Source organism: Arachis hypogaea, chromosome 19 (assembly GCF_003086295.3).
Source record: "Arachis hypogaea cultivar Tifrunner chromosome 19, arahy.Tifrunner.gnm2.J5K5, whole genome shotgun sequence".
Taxonomy (NCBI): Eukaryota; Viridiplantae; Streptophyta; class Magnoliopsida; order Fabales; family Fabaceae; genus Arachis; species Arachis hypogaea.
Window position 1 is genome coordinate 123,102,555 of NC_092054.1, and position 9,435 is coordinate 123,111,989.

Consider the following 9,435-nt stretch of genomic DNA (forward strand, 5'->3'; position numbering starts at 1 on the left):
CAATATCTTAAAATATCAATCAAAACAAAATGATAATATCCATGTCCGGTGTTACATTTGTTGTGTTCCTCGGTAGTTGATTTAGTTCCCGAGTGTGACCGTGAATGAGAATGAGAGAGAAACAGAATCATCCAAAGTGTTGGGCCCACTCAGTACCCAGCAGTTGGCGCTCTCCTTTCTTTTTTCAACAACAACGTCCTTCTCTGCGGATGACACGCTTTTCTCATTCCCATCTCACTCTTCCTTCTTTCTTCCCCTTTTCTTACTTCTCCTTTTCCCCTTAACCCTCTCATTTTTCTTCCTTTTCATCCAACATAACACATTCTTCTCAATCATTCCAGAAAAACCTAGATTCCTCGTTTCTTTTTCCGGATGGGTACCAGTACCGTCCTTTGTTATTCTCAATTCTGCTCCCATTTTTGGATCCTCCTTCCTTTTCGTTGATCTCATTCCAAAGCTGGTATCTTTCACTCGTCATCAATTCTGCGTCTTGGTTGAATGTTGATTGGATTAGATTAATTAACTCGTTTGGTTGATTGTCCGTTGTCACTTAACATTATTTTATTGTTATTCGTTTCTTCTAACTGTTGTTTTCATTTGATCACTTTGGATGTTCTATTAGCTGACTTAAGCTTGGTCGAGCTTCAAGTGTTTGTTTTAATGCCATTTTTATTGTTGTGTCTCCATTTGCAAGCTTTTAGCTAAATCTACAATTAGGGATTGTGTGTAGCTCTATCTGAGGTTCTTCTTTCTTACCTCATTTCACTCGGTAGCTTTTGTCTCTTCCACTAAAATATCATATATTTTTCTATGCAATCCATGCATGTGTTCTATTCTGATCTTTCATTCTTTGATTAAAAAAAGAAAAAGAAGAGGAATCAGTCCAGCTTTGTCTTTCTGTAATTTCCCTTATTGAAAGCAAAAAGAAAACACATTTTTGGATTGCCTTGACAACTTGTTTTGCTTTGGTCACTAAGCTTGGTATTTATGTGTTGCTTTCTTTTCTCCCTCTTATATTTATAGGTTCTTTAACTTGTTAAAAATATTGCCATGTGTATATTAGTTCTTTTGTTGTATTAATCAGTTCAAGTATATTTATAATGTTCTGATCCCCATTGTACTTCAATTTTCTTGTGTTTTAGGTTCCATCATTGAGGGTAAACCAGCAATAGCATAATCACAAAGAATAGCACTGTGAAGATGGTTCTAGGAATTAAATCAAGGAGCAGAAAGAGTGGGCCAACACTAGTTAAGTACATAATCCATATTCAGGAGATTAAGCCATGGCCCCCTTCATCATCGCCTGCTTCACCATCACTGAAATCTGCTAAATCTGTAGAGCTCCAATGGGATCATGATGGCCAAAGTTCTGGGTCTCTGTTGGCCAGTTGCGGCAATGGGAAAATTGAATTCAATCAATCTCTCACAATTTCAGTACTTCTGTCCAATAAAGGCAAATTCCGTGAAGGTTTTCAGAAGAACTTGTTAGAGTTCAACTTGTATGACAAGACAGTAAAAAGTCAGCTCATTGGATCAGCTACGATAAACCTTGCAGAGTTTGGAATTATTAAGGAAACAAAAGATATAAGCACTGTGTTGAGCACTAAGAGGAGTTTCAGGAGCTCGGCACAAACGACTCTTTATGTTGCTATTCAGCCAATTGACACAGAGAGTTCCAGCTCATCGCCAAACAGCAGCTTGTCAAAAGAATTTTCAGTAGACAGGGAAGATAGCGAATCCGTCTCAGTATCACGGTCTGAAATTGTATCAGCAGCGCATTCTGTTGATGATGATGATGATGATGAACTTGAAATAGCGTCTTTCACCGATGATGATGATGATGATGATGCAATTCCTGCAAATAAATTGCAAAACATCAGATCCGATTCACAGAATACTGGGAGTGTCTCCCCTCTAAGTGAAAATGGTAAAACTTTTTTTTTTTAATTTTCTATTTCACCATATCATTGCTAAGGGATGCTTTATACATTTGAAAGCAATTGATCAAATTCTTGCTCTCAAACTGTTGAGCTGGATTCGCTCAATTAAGTACCAGTTGTTTTCCTATATTTTTGGTATGCATTCATGAATCAATGTTGTACATCAGTATGCTTCTTGTGTTTAGTTGTGTACCACGGCAATTCATTTAATTGATCTTACTAAGTTATTATATTTAGAAGATGTGAGAGTACACTGTTAATCATTTACCTGTTTGTAATTTTCAATTTTGCTTCAGCATAAAATACTCAAGAATCTGAACACTAAATGTGCTGACTTGTAATCCTTTTAAAATACCAAGCATGTATCTTGTGAAGGAACAAGATAGAGCTATATAAATGCATATGTATTGCAAATTATGCATTTTGAATTGATTTTTTGCTCACTTGATGAATAACATTCTATCCAAAAGTACAATAATTTAATTTTATCATGTTAATAACTCTTGTCGCCATTTGATTTCAGACAGCATCAAAGCTATCAAGGTTGGAACAAAAGGATCCAATGGAAAATCTGTTCTCTCCTTAGGAAGCACCACTTCTAGCTCACTTAAAAGCACAGAGGGTGAAGCATCCACACAGTTCAATGGCAGCAAATCACCCCCTTCACCTACAGTTGATCCTTCGGATATGGGAATTCAAAACGCAAAAGATGAAGCATCCACACAGTCCAATGGCATCAAATCACCCTCTTTACCTGCAATTCGGCCCTCGAATACGGGAATTCGAAATGCAGAAGGTGAAGCATCCACACAATTCAGTGGAATCAATGCACCCTCTTCTCCTGCAGTTTGGCCCTCAGATATGGCAATTCGAAACCAAAAAGGTGAAGCAGCATCCACAGAGTTCAATGGCGTCAAATCACCCCCTTCACCTGTAGCTCTGTCCTCAGATATGGGAATTCGAAACACAAAAAGTGAAGCATCCACAGAGTTCAATGGCATCACATCACCCTCTTCACCTGCGGCTTTTCACTCAAACATGGGAATTCGAAACACCGAGGATGAAGCATTGACAGAGTACAGTTGCAATAAATCTCCTTCTTCATCCATAGTTCTACCATCAGATATGGGAAATGCTACAAGTGGCAGGAGTTCTTCGTCTAAAATTTACGAGGAAAACATGGAGGCTACTGATGAATGTTCTGAAATTCCAGAAAGCATTCAACGATCACATCGGCGAAATTTCAGTAAGGGTGAGATTCTTGAAAGCATATCTTCAGCTTCATACAACTCACCAAGTAGGCAACCCATCTTTGGAAGATCTCCCCAATCTCAAGTTGCTCGAGAGGGTAGGTTTACTAAGCAAAACGTAAAGGTTACCAATGAAAGTTCTGAGATTCCAGAAAGCACTCAACAATCACATCGGCGAAATTTCACTGACAGTGATATTCTTGAAAGCAAGTCCTCTGCTTCATACAATTCATCAAGTAGGAAACCCCTCTTTGGAAGATCTTCCCAATCTCAATTTGCTCGAGAGGATAGGTTTGGTAAGGAAAATGCAAAGGTTACCAATGAAAGTTCTGAACCTCCAGAAAGCATTCAACAATCACATCGGCGAAATTTCACTGACGGTGATATTCTTGAAAGTGTATCTTCCGCTTCATACAATTCATCAAGTAGACAATCCATCTTTGGAAGATCTTCCCAATCTCAAGTTGCTCGAGAGGATAGGCTTTCTAAGAAGCATAGCGGAAGTGAACATGGGTATAATGAAAATGATCAAGGGAATGCAAATAGTCTTTTTGACACTGACGATTTGAAGGAAAAAGAGGAAATGGAAGAGATAAAAGAACAGGAACAGTTTACCATGAGGAATGAAGTTGTTGATAATTTTTGTGAAGATGATTTTACTAGGAAATCAGAATTGAATAACAGCGTGCCTTCACCCAAAATGATATCACATGAAATTCCAACGCATAATCTGCTTAATGATAATGCAGAGGATGCGAGTACTGCAAGGTTTGATTTACAATCTGTTGAGAGCAGGAGTGAGACCCTAGATCAAGCAGAGGAAATTAATGATGTTGATGTTGGTGGCACGTGTCATGAAAACGTTAATCGGACTGAAGAGTTTATTGATGATAAGATTGAATCGAAAGCTAAAGTTGAAATGCTTCTACAAGAGCTGACAGAGGCTGCTGCTCTTGAAGTTTCACTGTATTCAGTTATTGCTGAACATGGTAGCTCGTCAAACAAGGTTCACACACCTGCTCGGCGCCTATCTAGATTCTATTCCCATGCTTGTAGGGTTGGCACCCCTGCTAATAAAGCTAGTGTAGCCCAAAGTGCTGTCTCGGGATTTGTTTTGGTTTCTAAAGCATGTGGAAATGATGTTCCAAGGTATATTTCATAACTGAAGAAGTGATATAGAAGTGCATGGTAATTTAACTGAAGAAGATCTTGTATTTATGGTAGCCATATGATCAATGTATTCAGCAGCTGTCTAATGAGATAAGGCTAGGTGGTTGTATTATTGAAACTTTGGCGATTTGACATCAATTTCAAAAGACATCTGATTCCACTTGTTAAATGCATGCACTTGTATTGATTCATAGTTTAACAATTTCTTAACTTTGAATAGGTTGGCATTCTGGCTCTCAAACATGATATTGCTGAGAGCACTTGTGAGCAAAGAGCTTGACAATGCACCCAATGAATGCAATGGAATTGACCCTTGTCCTCGTGAGAATGAAAAAGAAAATACAGAGAATCATTTTCCTAGCTGGGAGGAGCCAGAAACGTTTTTAGTTGCATTGGAAAAAGTTGAAGCTTGGATATTCTCTCGAATAGTCGAGTCTGTGTGGTGGCAGGTTGAATTTCAAATCTGTCATTGTCTCCTTTTTCTTCTGATAAGTTTGGCTTCTGTCACCGTGTAGAAGACATATTATAAAGTATAAATAAAATTCCCTTTGTCATTTTACTGATACTTTTTTTTCCTTATTTTTTTGGTGGTTATTCCCTAGACTCTGACTCCGTATATGCAATCAGCAGCTGCTAAGAGCTCTGGCTCAAGGAAAACTAGTGGGAAGAGAAAAGGTATATGTGATGACGAACAAGGAAGCTTTTCCATTGATTTATGGAAAAGAGCTTTCAACGATGCTTGTGAAAGGCTTTGCCCTCTTCGAGCTGGAGGGCATGAGTGTGGTTGCTTGCCTTTGATAGCTAGCTTGGTACAGTTTAGCATTGAAATTTCTTGATGCAATATTGCATTGCTGTATTCTATACTTTTATTCTACTTTTATGCCTGTGTTGGGTATGTCTATAGGCATATATAGTTATATGTAGCATAGATTAGGTACGTTTTCTTGTTTTCTCTCAATGAATATTCTGTTCCTACCTATACAATTAAAATAGGATATTTATGATTGTAGGTGATGGAGCAGTTGATAAACAGACTTGATGTGGCGATGTTCAACGCTATTCTACGTGACTCCACAGAAGACATGCCAACAGATCCTATTTCTGACCCCATTAGTGATTCTAAAGTTCTTCCTATTCCATCTGGAAAATCAGGCTTTGGGGCTGGTGCTCAACTAAAGAATGCTGTGAGTTCTAAATTTCTTATTTTATTTCCCTTTTATAATAGCAATTGATTAATAGGAGATGGAAACTCACCTAGGGTCCATTGTTGATTTCATCATATGAAAATAAAACCATTAGAGGTTTCCTGAGCAAAGTGAATTAAATGGAAGTTAGTGTTTTAAAGATCCGAAACGGCAATGGCACTGGTTAATAGATGTACGGAGCTACATAGTATGATATCACCTACTAATTCCATGAAAGATTTGTAGTGTTTGTGCTCTTGGTTAGGCTTACAATTTTGTTGTCCATAATCAGATCGGTACTTGGTCAATATGGCTTTCGGATTTATTTGGCGTTGATGATAGCGACGATCTTGACGATGGCAATGAAAGTGATGTTCCAAAACTTGAATCATCCTACAAGCCTTTCAGTCTCCTTAATGCATTAAGTGATCTGATGATGCTCCCTTTTGAAAAGCTCACAGACGCGGCTATGAGAAAAGAGGTTAGACCAAACTACTTGCTTCTTTTTTTTTTGTTTGGTTCTGAAACTAACACTGAATATTTTTATTTTGCATGTAAAACCTGTAGGTATGCCCTAGATTTGGCATAGCATTGATAAGGAGGGTTGTCAACAATTTCGTCCCAGACGAGTTTTGTCCAGGGCCTGTCCCAGATGCTGTTATTCAGGCCTTGAATGATGAGGTTGGTGATTTTTAGCATGCTTGTGCTTCCCTAGATTATAAGAAGTAACAATGGTGGTAGTCACTGGATCATTGCTATGTGCCTATGTCTTTACTGTTTAGCCCTTTTCCTTTTAACATTGGAAAAAATAAATCTGAACAGGCTTTTACTCTTAGATGCTCAAATCAGTGTCAGATAGTTTGAACTTTTGCGCTTTATGCTTAATAAATTTAATAGAGATTAAAGACTAAACTTGATTGTATATCGTTACTCTTCAATTATTTAAGTTTCAACTTGATACAAGTTAAAATGGATGAAAAATGTTTCTAAGATACTAACATTTACATAACTGAAATTCATGTATATTTTTACGGTTATGTTATGTGTACACCAAAATCAGCCACCAAAGTCAGCTACCTGTATAAAATACCTGTTGAGATACAAATACACATTGAAAATAAATTAAACCACACATGTATTTATACACAAATATATTGATGGCTGATTTTAGTGGCTGATTTTGGTATACGGATAGCATTTTTGATATTCTGAACATGACTCACCAGACATCGATTTTAGTGTTTGAAAAATTGGAATGTCTGTGAACTTGGTTCTTGATGCAACAAGAAAATCTAATGGTGCATCATAGTGTTGTCCTTAAATCATATATAGCATATCTAACTCTCTTTTTGTGGGGGATTTTGTTGGTTTTAGAATATTGAAGATGATGAAGGGTCCATCACAAGCTTCCCATGCAATGCTGGTTCCACATCATATACACCGCCTCCATCTTCTTCGGTTGCGGCCATGTTACAAGATGTGGGAAGACAAAGTTCACTAAGATGTGTTTCATTTGCTCCTATAAAGCTATATAACAGTGATGATGAACTTGAAAAATTGGATTCTCCCCTTTCTGCACTTGGACTTGGCATTGATGACTCTTCAGTTGCAGCAATAAAGGGTGGTCGTAAGGTTCTTAGATATCGGCTCTTGAGACAAGTATGGAAGAATAGTCAATCATAACTTTTTTTTTTTCCTAATGATTGTTTTACTTGCCTCTTGTGTATATTTTTTATGTACAATTTAGCCATAATGTTTATTAAGTAATTGATATCTGTATATTTATGCTTTTCAAAAAAGAAAAAAAATAATGAATCTGTATATGTATGCAGTTTTTAGAGTATTATTATTTTTCCCCAATCTCGGCCTTGGAGATATTATATTTTCTGTTCTATTAAAATATGCAAGTACACAGAATTTATTAATAAAGAAGATTGTCATAAACAATCAAATTCTTGTTCAAAAATTTTTTATTTTTATTATATTTTTTATACAAAAAAAAGGAAGGAAGAGAGGAGAAAGAAGATGGAAAAGCAAAACAACAGACCTCTATAACTTCATCAAGTATATCTGGGTTCAAATATCTAGGCACAAAACCTGCCCTAATACCCTGAATCTTGTGACGTCCTGTGGTTAAGAGGAAAGAGAAACAACATACAATTAAAGGACTACTTAGAGATTAGCGTATTAAACTCAGTATGTAGAGCTCGTTCTGCTTTCTTACCATGCTTTCCATAATCATAGTCAAGCGACTATATCCACATACATCAACCTACCAAGTAAAGAAATAAGAGAACATAATTAAATAACATTGTAAAGAAATATGCTAAACCATGGCGGTGCGATGGCTTCAGAGAGGGAGAGACGGATGCTGAATCAGGGAGGGAGGAGTGACGATTGAGGACTTGCAAGAGAGAGTGAGCGTCGACAGAGTGTTTGTGATAAAGAGTAGGGCTGACAATAGGTAGGCGGGTTGAGAATTTTTCAATCCTAATTCTATCATATCATAAAGTTTTAAATCCTACTCTATCCTATTTTATTCTATTTTATTTGTAGAAATATCAAAATTTTTCAAAAAATAAATATGAAATTCAATCATTTCAAATTTCATACATATTAATAAAATAAAAAAAATTAACTAACTAATTTTATGTTACTCACCTATTGCAAGTCATTACATGAGGGAGATTGTGGGTTTAACTCCGCCTCTTTTACTATATATCTCATTTTTATAAAATATGTGTTATATATGGGATACAGATAGGGCAGGATAGAGTATACCCTAAACCCGTATCCTACCCTACTCGCAGACATACCCGGATCGATCTTTACTCTATTCGTAGCGGGTTGGGTAGCCTACCCTACTCGAACGAGTTAGTCCGGATTAAATACCCGCAAGTAAAATATGTATTGCCAACCCTAATAGAGAGAGAAAAAAAATTACTATAAATTAAATACATTTAGTCTAACTGAGGTGGTTAAATACTAATTACTAATATGTAGCTTCTAATACACATATAAGTACACATAAATACTAGATTTGATTAAGTCTAAACAAAATTATATGCAAGCATAAGAGCTACAAATCAAAGCTCAAACATGTTTTATATGAGTCTTTTAGTCAACTTGATTTTTTTATTTGTTCCAATACATACTTTTAGTAAACTTGATTTGATTTGGTATAACATACTTTAAAAATAATTATTTCTTATAAAAAATTATCAAATAAAATAATTAAAAAACTTATCAAAACGCATCCATTAATAAACATAATTTAAGGAGACTTTTTAGGTGTTCAACGGCATAACATAACTAAATCTATTCAAGAAAATCAATTTGGTGAAAATATTACATAATTCACAACAACAATAAGGAAAGCAGCAAGATAAACTGTAAATCTCATATATTTATATATACTCAGTCCAATCTAACCAATAATTAAACAAATTAGATGTTATATGTTAATATTGTAAAATTTTGTAAATTAATAAATAATTAATTAATAAATTAATTATGAGTTAAGGATATTAGGAAATTAAAATTTTTAATTTGGAGGAGTAAAAATATTTATAATAAGGATTAAAACACTAATTTAAAGATTTTAACCTAAAATTGGACCAACAGACTAAATCGATTAGACCGACCTATATAATCACTCATCAGCCTTTTCAGCCACTCAAACCCCTCTTTTGTGTGTTACACGCTGAATTTGGGGGAGAAGGGAAACAAACCCTCGAACACTATTCACTCCAATCTTCTTTCGCCCATAACTTTCAATTCGGAACTCCGATCGTCGCACCGTTTGTGTTGGGCCAACCGTGGGGAGCTCTCGACCACCGGGGATATTTCGGGGAGGAATCAAGCGAGAGAACATAAGATGAGAAGACACCA

General features: G+C 36.1%; 1 protein-coding gene and 1 long non-coding RNA gene across 3 annotated transcripts; one reads left to right on the forward strand and one right to left on the reverse strand.

Moving 5' to 3' along the window:
• On the forward strand, positions 1–7,404 carry LOC112780058 (uncharacterized). Of its 2 annotated transcripts, none has more exons than XM_025824401.3 (9): positions 1–460; positions 1,143–1,927; positions 2,464–4,339; positions 4,581–4,809; positions 4,963–5,169; positions 5,371–5,544; positions 5,837–6,025; positions 6,112–6,225; positions 6,919–7,404. In XM_025824401.3, exons 2-9 carry the CDS (start codon positions 1,201–1,203, stop codon positions 7,225–7,227), a joined length of 3,825 nt encoding a protein of 1,274 aa, XP_025680186.1. In that variant the 5' UTR covers positions 1–460; positions 1,143–1,200; the 3' UTR covers positions 7,228–7,404. The 2 variants fall into 2 exon arrangements, with proteins under 2 accessions (XP_025680186.1, XP_072084201.1); XM_072228100.1 differs by having other exon boundaries at positions 2–981.
• LOC140182065 (uncharacterized) lies at positions 6,455–8,052 on the reverse strand. Its single transcript, XR_011877922.1, has 2 exons — positions 7,769–8,052; positions 6,455–7,671 (listed from the first exon to the last, which is right to left on the reverse strand). It is a non-coding gene; the product is annotated as an uncharacterized lncRNA (long non-coding RNA).
• Between the last annotated feature and the right edge of the window lie 1,383 nt (positions 8,053–9,435).

What these genes read in the sequence shown, in the direction of transcription:
- LOC112780058 (XM_025824401.3), top strand. Translation starts at nt 1,201, where the DNA reads ATGGTTCTAGGAATTAAATCAAGGAGCAGAAAGAGTGGGCCAACACTA. An exon ending in TGCCTTTGATAGCTAGCTTG is followed by an intron (nt 5,170 to 5,370) that starts GTACAGTTTAGC and finishes TTATGATTGTAG; the next exon opens with GTGATGGAGCAGTTGATAAA. An exon ending in TTCAGGCCTTGAATGATGAG is followed by an intron (nt 6,226 to 6,918) that starts GTTGGTGATTTT and finishes TGTTGGTTTTAG; the next exon opens with AATATTGAAGATGATGAAGG.